This window comes from Filicampus tigris, chromosome 4 (genome assembly GCF_054856515.1).
Source record: "Filicampus tigris isolate MCC_2025a chromosome 4, RoL_Ftig_1.0, whole genome shotgun sequence".
Lineage (NCBI taxonomy): Eukaryota > Metazoa > Chordata > Actinopteri > Syngnathiformes > Syngnathidae > Filicampus > Filicampus tigris.
In genome coordinates this window covers 18235530-18251102 of record NC_141220.1, presented here as the reverse complement: position 1 = coordinate 18251102, position 15573 = coordinate 18235530, and the positions used below count along the sequence as shown (strand labels likewise).

Here is a 15573-nt window from a genome sequence, read left to right as displayed (position 1 = left end):
TTCAGAAAGCACTTCCGTTTTGACGTAAACGTTCGACAACATGGCGTAAAGAAATAGTCCCCATAAAATGCAACATCGTAGATGTACACATTTGGATCTGAAGAATGTAAAATCGTAACTTAATTTCTTGAATATAAATTTCAAATGCAAAATATTTATTTTGTCGTTGCTGCAGCCCCCTTGTTAATATTTGGCTTTTGGCGGAAGTAGTGTTCCTTTCGGCGGAGGCATATACCTTTGAGGGTGGACAAACTTCCTTTTTTTCTGTGGCCGCCATAGCGTGTGGAGCGTGGTTCCCGGCGAGCCGAAACTTAAATAACGATTATGGTGAGGAAACCACTGTAATGCTCTTTGTGTAACCTCTATGTCGCTTTCCTATAACAACTGTATCTTCAGGTTACTAGCTAGTAGGGTTATTTTCAATTATAATTGGAGTTTCGAGCTACATTTCTCTCGACACAGCAAGTAGCACGCGGAGCCATTTTGAACTAGTGGTAGGCTAGTCTCCTTTTGACACGTGTGTCGGCTTTTCCATTAATTCTTATGGAAACCAAATAATTCATATTTACAATAAATGCCAGTTCAGCCAGTTGCGGCACCTTTTTGGTGTCGTTTTTGAGTTTTTATTATGTGCTATGCAAATATCTGAACGTAAGTGCAGTGTAGGCTACAGGCATACGTAGTTAGGCTAACTAGTATGAGCTAACAGGCCCCGTTTGGTGCCGCGAGATATATGTAAAGGACTTAAGTATTAATTGAGTAAAATCTGGTTTGCTGTTAGGAAAACGGGATTAAAATTTGAAATAGGACGATTATGTAGACTCAAATTTAATCATTTTAATGCCATTCAATCTGCATAATGACTCTTATAATGATTACTCTTGATGTACTCTTGGTCTTGAATAGCTGTTAAAGGTAACTAATGATTTTTCGTCTCAGGCCTGTGCCCGACCCCTAATCTCGGTTTACTCCGAGAAAGGAGACTCCTCAGGCAAGAATGTTGTCCTGCCTGCAGTGTTCAGGGCTCCAATTCGCCCTGATGTTGTGAATTTTGTGCATACCAACATGCGCAAGAACAGTCGCCAGCCCTATGCCGTCAGTGAGCTGGCGGGTGAGTTCTATAAACACCTGTCATTACCTCAAAGTTTTTGTACAATGACGTTAATAATGCGGTGACGTGTATTTTAGGCCACCAGACCAGTGCCGAATCCTGGGGTACAGGAAGAGCTGTGGCCCGTATTCCTCGTGTGAGAGGTGGTGGTACTCACCGTTCAGGCCAGGGTGCCTTTGGAAACGTATCCTTTTTCAATTAGACGATGTGCCGCTTCTAGGTAATTGTCGCACGTGCGCTGATGGTGTAATTTGCGTCCGACACTGCGTCCAGTGACAGAATGCCTGCTGTCAAATACTGGCTCAGTTGACTGATGAACATTGTTTCTGAGCATGCAAGTGTACCATTTTAAGTATTGTCAGTGTTTGAGAAATAATCTTAACTTTTCTACAAGATGTGTCGTGGAGGGCGCATGTTTGCCCCCACCAAGACCTGGCGTCGTTGGCACCGCAAGATCAACACGACCCAGAAGCGTTATGCCATCTGCTCTGCTCTGGCTGCTTCTGCCATCCCTGCGCTTGTCATGTCTAAGGGTGAGTTTTTACCTCAAATGGATCACAATCCTAAACTGATGATTCAGTACATTAGGAGAGTTGTGACCACTTGCAATGATGGTGTAATTTGCGTCTGACCCTGTGAACAGTGACAGTTGCCTGCTGTCTCAAAGCTGTCACGGGGTAGTGATGTGTGTTAAAATCTGAGCAGGTTCAACTGAAGCAAGCCTTGATAGTCATGGCGTGGTTTGCCAACTGTTGACATGAAGTTCTCTACAGGACACCGTGTTGAGGAAATCCCAGAGGTTCCTCTGGTGGTTGAAGACAAAGTTGAAGGCTACAAGAAGACCAAGGAGGCAGTGCTCCTGCTGAAGAAGCTTAAAGCCTGGAATGACATCAAGAAGGTAGTCACAAGTTAAAATAATTTGATTAAATTGCCCAATGGTAATGCATTCGTGTAGTATAGCAATGTTGATAAGTCAAATGAGCTCAACAATTTTTGCAGTGCTCTAACATTGTAAATTTCAAATTATCAGGTCTATGCCTCTCAACGCATGCGCGCCGGTAAGGGTAAAATGAGGAATCGTCGCCGCATACAACGCAGAGGGCCTTGTATCATCTATAACCAAGATGCTGGTGTCACCAAGGCATTCAGAAATATTCCTGGTAAGTTTTCATATTGTTGGTGGTCGTAGAGGTTAAAAACAGTTTTAAAAAAAAATCCTCAAACAAAGGCTATTGAATATAATTCATTGTGTTATTTTAATTCCCAAATGTTTGGCATCTATGCGTCAGAGTCACTTGAGTTTTGAGTGTGCTGATATATTCTCGATACAAATTCTTGTTTGTACATCAGAATAATTTTCACTTCATGACTTTTTTAAATTGAGTAAGGTTTTTTTTCTTTTAATACCCAGTACCGATCAATTGAAAATAGTGATATTTTCGATAGATTGCATAATGCAGGTTGTGTGAAATTGCACTTGTCTTACAGGCATCACTCTCCAGAACGTGAACAAGCTGAACCTTCTGAGACTTGCCCCCGGTGGTCATGTGGGTCGCTTCTGCATCTGGACAGAGAGTGCTTTCCGCAAACTGGATAATTTGTATGGCACCTGGCGTAAACCTTCTTCTCTCAAGGCCAACTACAAGTGAGTTTATTGTGCAACAGCATAGTTGCTTTAATTACTGTGATGAGCTTTCATACTTCACGGTCCGTGTTTTTGACACTTGTGATATGAATGAAGTTCTGAGTCTGTTGAAGTCCTCAATAATGATAGCATTCTGTTGTAAATTGATCAAATTAAGTAATAGTCCTTCCATTTCAGCTTGCCAATGCACAAGATGACCAACACAGACCTGAGCAGGATTCTGAAGAGCGAGGAGATCCAGAAAGCACTTCGTGCTCCCAGGCAAGTGAACATTTGTAAAAAATATAAAAATTTAAATGATTGGAGGCTTTGATGATATTCCCACTTCTGGTCCGTGTTTCTGAATCCTGATAAGTGTGAAGTCCTGAGCAATACATTGAACCAAGCATTCAAATGTAGCGGTATTGACATGTGTCATCAAGAATTTGCCTTCCCCTTAAAGGAAGAAGATCATCCGCAGAGTCCTGAAGAAGAATCCTCTGAAGAACATGAGGATAATGTTCAAGCTGAACCCATATGCCAAGACAGCCAGACGTCATGCCATTCTCAAGCATGACCCTACGGTAAGAAAGTGGCAATCACTCTTGGGGGATGGACCTTGCATTTTTATCTGACTGAATTCTTTTGGTTCCAACAGATCAAGGCTAAGATGCTGAAATCCAAGAAGAAGCCTGTTAGGAAGGGAGCACCCAAGAAAGTCAAAGCCATGGCTTAAATGTATACCTGACTAGAGTTCACTGAACAATAAATAAGTTTGGTTCAAATCAAGAGTCAGACCTGTCTTTAACATTTTAAACCGTAATGAAATAGTTTAGAAAGTAAGGAATGTGTTCTGTGGTGAAAGAACTCGGGGTGGAAATGAACTACCAAACTAACTACAGTTTGTCATGTTTAAAACGGTTACAAAATTTGTGTAACTGTCAGAACATTTTAATACATGTTTTAGAGTACTTGTTTTACTTGAGCCAAATGATTTTCTGATCTTGAAAGGAAACACTTAATACGAAGGTAAGAACGAGTAATGGCACTTGCATGTTAACCTCAAGTTGTAAGAACAGTTTTTATATATTCATGAAATTATTTTCTACAGGAATCAGCCTGCCAATGAGCAGGATGGCCAACCCAGACCAGAGCTGGATCCTAAAGTGTGACATCCAGAAAGAACTACCCAAGTAAGCAAACCTCAGCAAGAGTTTTTTTTTTTTTTTTTAAAAAAGCTGTGATGATACTCCCACTTCTGGTCCGTGTTTCTGAATCCTGATAAATTGGAAGTCCTGAGCAATGCACAGATTATGGACCAGGGTACTCATTTTGTAAAGTGTAAGTAACTAAACATGCATCTCATTTCAGCCCTGTGAATTCCCAAGATGATGGCGAGGAGCTCAAGGAAGAAGCACTTACAAGTACGTACTTGCATTTTTCCTAAGCTTTTTTTTGGTTGCAAAATGATGATACTCCCACTTCTGGTCCGTGTTTCTGAATCCTGATAAAATGGAAGTCCTGAACAATGCGCAGATTATGGACCACAGTACTAATTTTGTAAAGTGTAAGTAACTAAACGTGCATCTCATTTCAGCCTGCGAATTCATAAGATGGTGAGGAGCTCAAGGAAGAAGCACTTACAAGTACGTACTAGCATTTTTTTCCTAAGCTTTTTTTGTGGTTGCAAAATGATGATACTCCCACTTCTGGTCCGTGTTTCTGAATCCTGATAAAATGGAAGTCCTGAACAATGCATACCATATTTAGCTAGTGCTTAAATTGGGATGAAGACTTTAACGAAGTCCTGTCATGCTCTTTCAGGATACTACTGGCAAACCTGTGGAAGGCTGGGAACAACCACCCGCTAAAACAAAGGCATCTCAAGCTTGATCTCAAAGAAGGCAAAGGAGTCATATTCACAGTTTAATTCACCAAACTTTTCACATCAATAAATCTGAGCTTTAAGCACACTTAAGATGGCATTATCTGTTAGAAAAAGATGGCTTTTCAGGCAGGCTTGCAAAGCAGCCCAAATTAGTTTCACTTTTGTAATTTCACTTGGCATGTAGGTTTGAAATTAAAATATGTACCATTTGATTGCACTTTTTCACTTTACACCTCATACAATTATAAAGACCCTGTTAGAGGATTAAAGGGCACAGGTTTTACTGTGGAATAGCTGGTGGTCACATTGCTGAGCCATGAGTGGGCGTCCCAGGCTGGTTGAGGCCAATGGTGGTGCACAACCAGCCGGCGAAATCAACTTGCTCTGCCTCTGACTGTCTGATAAAAGGGTGCACCTGTTGGGAGGATGAAATGTCATGTGAGCCCAAGATTGAATTGTGTAAAATGGTGAGAATGTTTGTGTATACACCAACCATTAACTGTTTCAGGTCTGCCCTTTCTGCTGGGTTCTTTATCAAGCTGAAATGGAGGTTAAACGGGTGATGAATTAGTTTAAAAGATTTGCAGTAGAAGAATGCAAATAATTCCAGACCTTACCATTTATTGACGAAGTCTTGGAATTCTGAACTGAATAACATCCCAGGCAACTTCGGTGGAGGCTATCAAGACAGTCAATGAATACTGTTAGTAAATCTGTTACCATTTTAAGCTCTTTAAATTGTATGAACCCTCACCTCATTGACAATATAGTCAAGTAATTCAAAGATGGCCATTGGAGGCCTACTGTCCGATCCATATGCTGCAAGTACAAAACAAGTGCAGCGTTAACTTCTGCTGGGAACGGCTGTAACTTAGTCCTCCGACTTACAGCTACCAGGTCGCCCAGGAGGTCCAGCATTTGGTGAGGACTCCGCAGAGTTTGCACCTCCCACATGAGTCCCAAAAATGTGTTCCAGCTCCTTTGTGTCCGGCGGTGGAATAGGGAAACGTCCAATGGCCATTTCAACCAAGGACAGACCCATGCTCCAGATGTCGGACTGGACCGAGTAATGGGTGCCTTGTAAACGCTCTGGCTGTTGAAAGAATAGAACAGGGAAATGTCTGCACACAGTGTAAGAACAAAGTTAGCAATTCCATAAACCGAGATTTGAACCTAGAACTTCTTAACTATGTTGTGGTGGGCTGCTAACCAACCACTAGTCATCGTGCCGATATATGATTGCAAATGAGTTTTCCTTTTCATAGTCGTTTGTGTGAAAGAGCTGCATGTCCATGTCAACTTACAGACATGTATGATCGTGTTCCCACAAAGGAGTTGGCCATGGAGTCTATGAGCTGTCCGCTAACTCCAAAATCACACAGCTTGATCTCACCGCGGGAATTCACCAGGATGTTGGATGGCTTGACATCTGACAGAGGGAGAGATGATGTATGTCGGGTATAACCATGGAAGTTTGACAGGCGCCATGCAACATAGAATATGTGACCAAATGAGTCTATTAATGCTGAATAATTGATCCAGTGGTAAAGATGGGTACTTGTATGAAAACATCAGAGGGGGTCAAGTCAATGTATAGTGATTAACCTCTGTGCATGATCTTGTGTTTCTCCCTCAGGTAGGAAAGCCCTTTAATGACCTGCAAAAATTAAAAACGCCATTTAAGGATTGTTTAGAATTAACAGCACTGAAATATCAACATGCTGTAGTATTTTCTTCAGGGGCGGAGCCAGAGCTTTTCCAGTGGCCAGGGTGACGCAACGACTCACTATGGGGTGGCCTTAAGATGACACATGCAGGAGCGCATTTGCACGCCTGACACTTCACAACTTCACTTCACAGCTTAGAGCAGGGTTCACCAAATTCAGTCCTCAAGTGCCCCTATTCTGCATGTTTTAGATGTGTCCCGCCTCCCGATTCAAAATCAAATTCTGTGAAAGCCTGATAATCCTGATCATTTGAATTGGGTGTGTTGGAGGAGGGAAACGCAGGGTATGAGCCCTCGAGGACCGGAGTTGGTGACCCTTGTCTTAGGTTTGAGATCTTCCTTGGCTACACAGTGCACATGGCTGAGAAGTCATTTATCATACCATCCGTAGTCAGAGTTTCATGAAATATACAGAACCTTACCCAAAAGATTCATTGTACAAGCAGGAAAAAATATATGGAAAAAGCAATGTCTTGCTGAGCTTAATTCACCAGATAATTCTTTTTTTTTTTCCCAACCAATTAGAGTGGTAGATAGATGTCACCATTTTGCATACTGCCAATATGGCTCATTCATTCATTTAAAAAATATCTAAGATGCACAATGACACATTAGAATTTTTTTTTGTTTAACACTTTTTCTTTTTAGATTTGTTCCTGCTCACCTCATTGGTGTGTTCGGCAAAGTTGGCATATGTGTGAATGTTATTTAATAAAACTGACTGGATGGCAAGAAAAACAATTACTTATTGGCCATGTTAAGGTGTGAAACTAATCTTGAATAATGCTTACAAGTATCAAATGTTTCATTGCAAAAAAAAAAATTTACATATTCTGCATCGAGATCACTAGTGTCAACACCCATTAAGGTAGATGGTAAATCTAAATGTATGGTGACAGAACATCTAATGCTGCAGTGGAACTAATCATCTGCACAAAATCCCGTTTATCAAAATGTTTGCCTAGATATTGGGGGTGGCAACCATGTAAATCCATAATCGTGCCAAGTCAGTAAAGTGCTTGATTTCTGTTGATGGTTGCCGAAGCTGTAAATGAGCAGTTTTCTCACTAGATGGAGTAACTAGACTCTAATTGGGCTTTCATCCACATGTTTTGTTTAATGAAATGCTTGATAGAACCTGTGGGATTCCCTATAGCCGCCTGTCTTAAATTCCCATTAACCCATGTCTATTTCAGTCAGAAGCAGCACGAAAGAACAACATATGGACCCGTCAATCCCTGGAAGTGTTCATTCATCGTTGCACGAGTGAATCATACTGGAAGGTTGTGAAATATGAGGAGGGCGGGCTACATACAGCAATGCTGATTTTGCCAAGGATTTTCTCTGGGATCTTTCCAGCTTTCTTGAGTGACTGATCCAGGGAGCCACCATCCTAAATCCAACAAGGGAGGAAAATAGCTGAAGGATGACTCTAAAATAAATGGCCATTAGAAAATATGAACCCCACCATGTGCTCCATACAGATACTGATTTCTCCATCACTGTAGAAAGCTCCATAGAAGCCCACAATGTAGGGGGAATTGCATTCATGCAGCACTTGAAGCTCCCTTATGATCTGGTTCCTGATGGCGGGTTTGATTTCCAAGTGGATGAGCTGCAACACAGGAGGAATACTGTCACTTCTCTCAAAAAAAAAAAAAAGTTTGAGACATTGGGCTTTTGGGTGGAATTTCAGGAGCGCCACAACCTCATACAATGTTAGAAAGGATTAGATCAGAGGGCTGTTTTCGCAATCCAGAAGACAGCTTTACCTTCCTGGCCATGATCAGACCAGAAGGTCTGTGAGAAACCTTGAAGACGACCCCTCCGTTGCCTGCGCCGAGCTCGCATATCTTCTCAAAATCGTCATCCTTCAGCTCGCCCACTTTCTGCTTCTGCGTCAGGAAAGCTTCCAGGCGTTTGCGTTGCTGCTCATCCAGTTCTAGCTCTTCCAGTTTCTTCTGCAGGGCCTCTAAGTTTGTTCTTGCAAGAAGACACGTGCAATGTTATAAGAGCTTTCCGAAGCTCACTTCTACAGACGCAGATGTTTGTTCTTTTGAAGCATCTGCCCCCCCACCCCCAAAGGGACACAGAAAGTGTATCTATAAACCTGCGTCCAAATGGAAAAGACATGGCTCGATTCTGGTGATTTATTTTTCTTTTGTGGTCAACCAAGTGGATAGAAATTCGGTGCGAGTCACTGGGTTTATGTTCTCTCGCACATCAAACAGGGGCGGAGCCATGGGTGGGCCTGGCTGTGCACCGGCCCACCCAGTGAGATTCATGGGAAAAAAAAATTATAATTAAATTGTGTTTTTTATTTGATTGAATATTTAGAATGGCATAATTGTGGTTGCGTTTGGTAAAATCTGAACTCCAGTTTGTCATTTTTTTCGAAGATACAATGTGTCAGGCCCACCCTAATTTTTCCATAAACTGCATTCTGGCTCCGCCACTGACATCAAATCAGTTCTGTTGGGCAGCTTCTGTCGCTCCTTTAGTGCTGTCATGGCAACCAATTACCTTGAGAAGCCAACAGGATAAAGCAGTAAAGAGCTCTTTAGACAGGCTGCTCTTTGATTTATTATTAGTGTGGAGCTGCACTGCATCATTCGGAGTGGTATTTCCTAATATTGAGTTTTTTGATTGACAGTCTCATGCATCTGACGTCGGATAACATTAAAGTGACTGACGGGAAAAAAAAGGGTTAAGTTCTCTTATTTCTGATCCATAACCATGGATACTGCATGGCGAGTTAGAGTTAACTGTGGGCGGCGTGGGCGTTTTGTCGACAAGAGCAGAAAGGTGGAGGACGCCAGAAATACAGAAATGGCCCGAAACACACTCACACACACACACACACACACATGCTCAACGCACAATACGTGGGAGGGACCAAGAGGAGCCGCACGTTTGCTTGCAGCGGAGGAGGAAATGCATGACGCAGGCCTCTTGAACTCCATCCACACAGTGACCAAGGACATCTGCTAGAGTCGAAATAAAGGGGTCAGTTTAAAACGCTTCATGTGACCAGGCTTAATGTCGATTAGAAAACGACCAAAATGTCAGAAAACTAAGACTAATCGTTACCAAAAAATGTACATGCACATCTCTGCTCATGCCCACTTCAAACTCTGAAAATTTTCAAAACAATCGCCACGGTATTTTCTCCCTAAAGACGGTCAGTATAGAGAAGAAGCTTAATGTCGCCAAATGTTAGAAACCTCTGGCCAAAAGTCGCCAAAATTCATACGTACATTTCTACCTATGCCCACATCAATCTCTGAAAACAGCAGAATAATTGCACCAATATTTTGGATTTTATGGACATTAACGTCTTCCTCTCCATAGGTGCTCGCTGCAGCTTAATGAGGAAAACGCTTAATGTCTTCAAAATCCATATTATTGGGGAGATCATTTTGATATTTTGGGAGATTGATCTAGGCGTATGTATAGATGTGCACGTCAATTTTGATGACGATTGATCGTAGCTTTCCAACATTAAGCGATGTGAAGCTTTTTCTCTCTAGTGAATGTCTAAAGGTCAGTAAAAAAGGCTTGATGCCTAGAAAATCCAAAATACTGTGGCTATTGTTTTGATATTTTCAGAGGTTGAAGTGGTAGTGATGTGCATGTGAAGTTTGGTGACGATACATAGCAGTTTACTGAGATTCGGCAACGTTAAGCTTTCTTACAACAACATTAAGTATTTTAGACTGTCCCCCTTTTAGCAAGTTGTATGCTGATGTTTATCTTGCACAAAAAAGGCAAACAAGGGCCTCATCCAATATTTATGGTGGCAAGGTGAAAAACAACAATTCAATATTCCATTTTTGTTAACTGCCGACAGCACAGTGGATTCGTGATTCGCACATTTGCCTTAGGGTTCTGAGATTTGGCCTTACAATCTCAGCCAGGCTTTTCTGTGTAGAATTTGCATGTTCTGTCAGTGCTCACGTTTGTTTCTCCTAGTACTCCTGCTTCCTCCCACATTCCTAAAAGACATGCATCTTAGCTTCACTGGAGACTCCGAATTGTACAAAAGTGTGAATATGAGTGTGATATATCGTCTATATATGCCCTGAAATTGGCATTGGGCATTCAAGGTTGGATTGTGATGGTGACCGACGACTCAGCATGAAAGAGGAGGCAGACTTCATAATTATACCATAATAAATTCTTCACTGTTGTTTCATCAGGGTGTGCTGTTCCTTGGCTAGTCACCACTTGCCTCAAGCAACCAGGAATGTATTCAACTATCATGCCAACACCATGTCGACATCAGCAGCAGCAGTAAAGCCAAGGCAACTTTAAGCACACATTATCAACATGAGGTATGTTTTCAAAAAGGAATATATATAAAGTTCTGGACCAGTTGATTAGGTGCGCCTATCTATACCATATTGCACTACAGTTATCCATTGATGATTTATTGGCATCCAACCATTTTGTATACTGCCTAGACAAACACACGTCACATTCACACACGTGGACAATTTAGAGAGGAGGATAGGCCAGAGTACTAACAAAAACACAAGCACACGGAAAACATGCAAGCTCCAAACGGGGAGGCCAAAGCGAAGATTCGAACCCTGAGCCTCAGAACTGCGAGGTGGACATGACAACACTAGACCTTATGTGGACATTATTGCAAGAGCTTTTGTTGGATCTCTTGAGCTTGTGCAGGTGTCGCTAATGTTGTGTCCAGTGAATTTATATTTGTTATTCAACCACCAGGTAGCCATTACAGTTACTTTCTTGCATATACAAACATGTAAATTGAAAAAAAAAAAAAAAAACGAAAGCGTGGGCTTCTGCATTATCTTCAGATGCACGACGACACAGTAAAATATTCCGCCTTTTTGCCACCTTGGAAAAAGCAGCCAGCATGAGAGTTGACACATTATGTAACTCACATCTAGCATGTTTCGTTCCGCTTGACTAGGAAGTGATAACTAGAGCACAGTGTCACAACTACTCACTATCGCAATTACTGGTGGGGGGGGGGGAAACTTGGAAGAATACACCAAACTTGTTGGGGGTGGGGGTGGATGGGGGCAGTCTGCATTCGTTATGAAGGTCAATTCATGAATAACCACAGTCATATGTAGATTCTGATCAGCGCATCTAAACTGTCCAGTAATTGCTAAACCCAAATTGAAATTAAATGATCAAAAATCCCTCTGTCTAGATGGTATGCAACTCCGAAATATAAGCACACATGGTTGTGGTTGGTTGACACTCACTCTGTGGCTCCGGTGCCGTTGATGATATTCCCATCGGGGATCGGGTTGAGTTGGATGGGCTCGGGCTTCCTTCTCTTCTGCATCGCGCTTAACAAATGACAAACGAAACCGTGGATATGTTGATGAAGGTTATATTATTGTTATTAATAGTAAGAAGGACTATGATGAGGATGAAGTGTGAGAAAGTCTTAAAGGGCGACTGTGGCGCAGTGACGACCTACAGGACTGAGATAGTTTATTAATGGCTGAATGGGAATCATCCGGAAGAAGTAACGTCACGAAAATATTTACACTGGTCTTCCTCATGGCCGTGTGTGGTTTAACGCCCCCTCTGCTGGCGTTGAGACGAATTACAACTCTTAACATTGTAGCAGTGTTGAGCCAGGGCACCAATACATAAAAAAATAATTATACGGCACGCCACCAAACAATAATACAGAAATAACGACGAGCTCGTCTCAATTCATGTACTTAATATGAAATATTGGCATGTAAATTGTCATATTCCCAGGAAACCATCAATTCTTATGTTGTATGAACGTCAACAGGTGGATACAGACATTTGTTGTACCTTCTGCCATCTAGTGGAAGAAATTTTCATTGTTTGACTTGTCACTGTGTCGCTGGCATACAGTATATAGAGGGAAAAAGATGTACAGTATGATGTGTTTCCATCCATCCATCCATTATTCAAACCGCTTATCCTCACGAGGGTCGCGGCCGTGCTGGTGTCTATCCCAGCTGTCTTCGGGCAGTAGGCGGGTTAACTGGTTGCCAGACAATCCATAATGTGTAGTCAATAACTAATAATTACATTTGATAGTTTCCTTAGCATTCTATGGTGGTGGTGGGACAGTTCCCATGTGACTGACAGGAAGAAGAAACCAACCCACTGACAACCCGTTAAGATGAACCTCAGTAAGACATCTTAATGCATCTAGTTCAGGCGGAAACTGTAATTGCAAAACCGTCTCACATGTAAATGGGGACTGCTTGCAACTGAGTGCAAAAAATAACATTCCTCCTCTTTGTCTATTCTGTATAAATTTGGCGCCCTTTTAAACGTTTGGGTGCTCGAAGCTTAAACCACCCGCAAATCCGGCGGAACCATTTGAACACGCTGCCCATGTACCATGAAGATCACACGTCAAGTGTGACTTGAACGCCATGGAAATTTGCTGTGACGTCTCGGCACATTGTACTGGTTGCGGACGCGCAATGCCACTGGGACGTGTCTGCCTGACCAAAGAGCGTCTTGCTGCCAGAAGAATCTTTTTCTCCATAAAGCAGTACTGACAGACAGGGAGGAAAGATTGGCTGCGTCCTGTCTCAGCCTCATGGATGGAAGCTGTATAATTCCTAAGTTGCTTTTGACAAATTGGCTTACGTGCACCCGAGCAGAGCCGGCCACTAATATCGTTCCCCCGTGTGGACCATAAAACATCTACGCTCACCGACAATTTCATTTTCACTACATTTAACCTCTGAGAGTGAAATGTATTCTTTAGAGTTGTGTGATGAAAACATATAATATTATTCCACAGAGTTATTTCCAGACTTTTGGGACATTGTGCTTCAGATTTATGCTTTGGATGAAATTTCATTTGCGAAACTCTCCCCCAAAAAGTGACATTCAAAAAATGTGTTTTGCTCATTGTTGCTTGGTTTGGATGTTTGACCTTAACTGTGCCGTAGGATTTATGTGCACAAACACTAGAGTATTAATCTGCTGAGGGGCCAAAGTGAATCAAATTAAGACATAAACCTACAAGCAGAATTTTATTGCAAAGTGTCTTGTTGGGAATCCAACTGAGACTCACTATGTGATGTTGTAATACTGTTGTTGCATTTAATCATTTGTGGAAGACAATATACCATATTATCTATGTATATTGTATTGTTTTACAGTAGAATTATCTGGATGGAACAGCAAGTTATAATAAGAATACAATTTTTACATTGTCATGATGGTGTATCATCAACTTTTTAGTGTTCTACTTTTATAATGCTGGTAGACCAGCCTGGACCCATTTTACTCATATAAAAAAAAAAATCCCATGGCACACCAACAAAGAAAAATGTCACAAAAAGTATGAAATCCGTAATAAGAAAAATGTCAAAAAGGTATGAATTACGTAATAACTATGATATTGTCTACGTTTAATCACAAGTTGACTTACTCGGTGTGAAATGTGGGCCTCTACAAAGAACCGACTATATACTGTATATGCACTTGCTTTCAAATAGATATTCTATATCTTACATTTCAAGACGCATCCTACATCGTTTAATTTCTTGCGTTTGAAGTCATTTGGGAAATGTTTGCTCATGAATACGATATTAGGCGGTGATTTGTCCATCCACCCCCTTTAACTTGCCTGAGGAGTTAAAGTCCAAAGCAAACACACAAGAGAGGGGCAATGGGAAAAGCCAAGTGCCTCGCAGTGGCCAATAAACTTCCCTTTCCAGACTTCAGTCCAATACACTACAGACAGTGTCTCAACACTGCCAGTGACAGCGAACAAGACATAAAAGAGTCGCGGGCCAAAGAAGCAGAACACACTATGTTGTTTGATGCTGAGGATTTGTTGCCTCATCCGCCGCTTCTCCGTGAGGGGACTTGGGGATTTGTGGTCAGGGATTACAGCGGGCCACAACGGCCGCTTCTGAAGCCGATGATAACAGCGGCCGCTCTCCGACAGGCCCGAACGTACAACTTTAAGTGCGTGCCCTCCAAGATGACTGCTATCTCTGTGCTTGTGTGGCTTCTTTCTGGATGTTTAAGATGCCTGTAGGTGTGAATGCGAGTGTGACTGGTTGGCCGTCTCTTATTTGTCAGTCCTGTGACTGACAGGTGATGTCATGGGAGTCCGCACCAGCATATGTAAAGCCAACTTCATTTGTGACCCCTCTGATGGACAGGATGGAGGGCAGACAAGACTGTTTGGTTGACTCTGCCGAGTGTGAATGGAGCAAAGTGAAAGCCTGTCTTGTTTTGATCAGCGCGTGTTTGCAAGCAACAAAAAACAAAATGACTCTGGGTGTGCATATCTCCAATAAGAGACGTTTTGTATCGCGATACATGGGGTGCAATATGACTCAAGGATTGTACATTTGAAAGAGTAACGATTCAATTCAGTTTGATATAATGCACTCGCTTCTTTTAAAACAAAACCGATTTTCCGATTCAAGTCGGTTTTCTTTACACACAATAAAGTGTGTTCTCTTTGCTCTCCTTGCAAGCTGGTAAAAAAGAAATTGAACGTCTTCCCGCTTTTTGGTGTCTTATTTTGAAATGTCTAATTGATGAACCTGACAAAGGTTCATTTATGAACAGTCATGCCAGCTCATGGTGTTGTGGGGAGAGCAGCGTTCGCTCCGATCGTGCGCTGCTGCTTTTTTCCCCCCTTTTTGTCATGGGTTCAAATACCGCTCTGCATTGCAGGACCAAAACTGCCAAAATCAAAAATAAATAAATAAAAGTGGATATAAAAATATAATTGAAAAAATAAAAATAAAAAAAAACATATGGAAATAAGAATATATAATATAATATAATAATACAAAATAAAAGTAAAAATCCATCCCAAAAAAACTAAAAATAAATTGAAAATAAATAGCAAAATAAATGTGTAAATAAATACAAAAAATACATATATAAATACAATATACATTTATTTATATTCTATTTACATTTTTTCAAATGTTAATGTTAATGTTTTTTTTTATTTTCACTTTGATTTATTTTGGATTTGGGCAGTTTTGGTCCTCCATACGTACCCACCTGTTGCCATTCATACAACAAAATAACAGCTTTTTGTTGAAGAATATAATTATCCTTTCGACTGAAACCTATGATCATGTTCAATCAAGCTTTGCTAACATATGACCAAGGTCAACTCAAGACAACTACGCAGAAAGCGGCAAGGTCTCGTTGAAGTTGGTGAATCATTCACATAATGAATTGAATTTACATCA

General features: G+C 41.4%; 2 protein-coding genes, 1 long non-coding RNA gene and 7 other non-coding genes across 11 annotated transcripts; 9 read left to right on the top strand and 1 right to left on the bottom strand.

Annotated features, from left to right (window-relative positions):
* Positions 1–159: 159 nt before the first annotated feature.
* On the top strand, positions 160–3520 carry rpl4 (ribosomal protein L4). Its single transcript, XM_086028897.1, has 10 exons — positions 160–327; positions 940–1111; positions 1189–1295; positions 1506–1644; positions 1885–2009; positions 2142–2271; positions 2600–2756; positions 2934–3017; positions 3199–3319; positions 3394–3520. The coding sequence occupies exons 1-10, from the start codon at positions 325–327 to the stop codon at positions 3469–3471; spliced, it is 1116 nt and encodes a 371-aa protein (XP_085885023.1). The 5' UTR covers positions 160–324; the 3' UTR covers positions 3472–3520.
* Positions 1346–1444, top strand: LOC147148761 (small nucleolar RNA SNORD16). The gene has a single exon (XR_015086695.1). It is a non-coding gene; the product is annotated as a small nucleolar RNA SNORD16 (small nucleolar RNA).
* On the top strand, positions 1716–1815 carry LOC147148760 (small nucleolar RNA SNORD16). The gene has a single exon (XR_015086694.1). It is a non-coding gene; the product is annotated as a small nucleolar RNA SNORD16 (small nucleolar RNA).
* Positions 2791–2862, top strand: LOC147148759 (small nucleolar RNA SNORD18). The gene has a single exon (XR_015086689.1). It is a non-coding gene; the product is annotated as a small nucleolar RNA SNORD18 (small nucleolar RNA).
* Positions 3061–3128, top strand: LOC147148758 (small nucleolar RNA SNORD18). The gene has a single exon (XR_015086690.1). It is a non-coding gene; the product is annotated as a small nucleolar RNA SNORD18 (small nucleolar RNA).
* Positions 3521–3960: 440 nt separating the features above from the next.
* On the top strand, positions 3961–4835 carry LOC147148753 (uncharacterized). Its single transcript, XR_015086568.1, has 3 exons — positions 3961–4159; positions 4333–4381; positions 4560–4835. It is a non-coding gene; the product is annotated as an uncharacterized LOC147148753 (long non-coding RNA).
* LOC147148756 (small nucleolar RNA SNORD18) lies at positions 3971–4038 on the top strand. The gene has a single exon (XR_015086691.1). It is a non-coding gene; the product is annotated as a small nucleolar RNA SNORD18 (small nucleolar RNA).
* Positions 4197–4264, top strand: LOC147148755 (small nucleolar RNA SNORD18). Its single transcript, XR_015086693.1, has one exon. It is a non-coding gene; the product is annotated as a small nucleolar RNA SNORD18 (small nucleolar RNA).
* Positions 4422–4489, top strand: LOC147148754 (small nucleolar RNA SNORD18). The gene has a single exon (XR_015086692.1). It is a non-coding gene; the product is annotated as a small nucleolar RNA SNORD18 (small nucleolar RNA).
* Positions 4649–11864, bottom strand: map2k1 (mitogen-activated protein kinase kinase 1). Of its 2 annotated transcripts, none has more exons than XM_086028893.1 (11): positions 11596–11864; positions 8122–8332; positions 7818–7964; positions 7665–7742; positions 6229–6280; positions 5928–6052; positions 5512–5716; positions 5378–5442; positions 5241–5302; positions 5117–5162; positions 4649–5038 (listed from the first exon to the last, which is right to left on the bottom strand). In XM_086028893.1, the coding sequence occupies exons 1-11, from the start codon at positions 11676–11678 to the stop codon at positions 4925–4927; spliced, it is 1188 nt and encodes a 395-aa protein (XP_085885019.1). In that variant the 5' UTR covers positions 11679–11864; the 3' UTR covers positions 4649–4924. The 2 variants fall into 2 exon arrangements, with proteins under 2 accessions (XP_085885019.1, XP_085885022.1); XM_086028896.1 differs by having other exon boundaries at positions 5518–5716.
* Between the last annotated feature and the right edge of the window lie 3709 nt (positions 11865–15573).

Coding starts and splice junctions, on each gene's coding strand:
- rpl4 (XM_086028897.1), top strand. Junction 1,645..1,884: donor TGCGCTTGTCATGTCTAAGG/GTGAGTTTTTAC, acceptor AGTTCTCTACAG/GACACCGTGTTGAGGAAATC. Junction 3,320..3,393: donor TTCTCAAGCATGACCCTACG/GTAAGAAAGTGG, acceptor TGGTTCCAACAG/ATCAAGGCTAAGATGCTGAA.
- map2k1 (XM_086028893.1), bottom strand. CDS start 11,678: ATGCAGAAGAGAAGGAAGCCCGAGCCCATCCAACTCAACCCGATCCCC. Junction 8,333..11,595: donor AACGGCACCGGAGCCACAGA/GTGAGTGTCAAC, acceptor TCTTCTTGCAAG/AACAAACTTAGAGGCCCTGC. Junction 6,281..7,664: donor TTGGCAAAATCAGCATTGCT/GTATGTAGCCCG, acceptor TAATTTTTGCAG/GTCATTAAAGGGCTTTCCTA.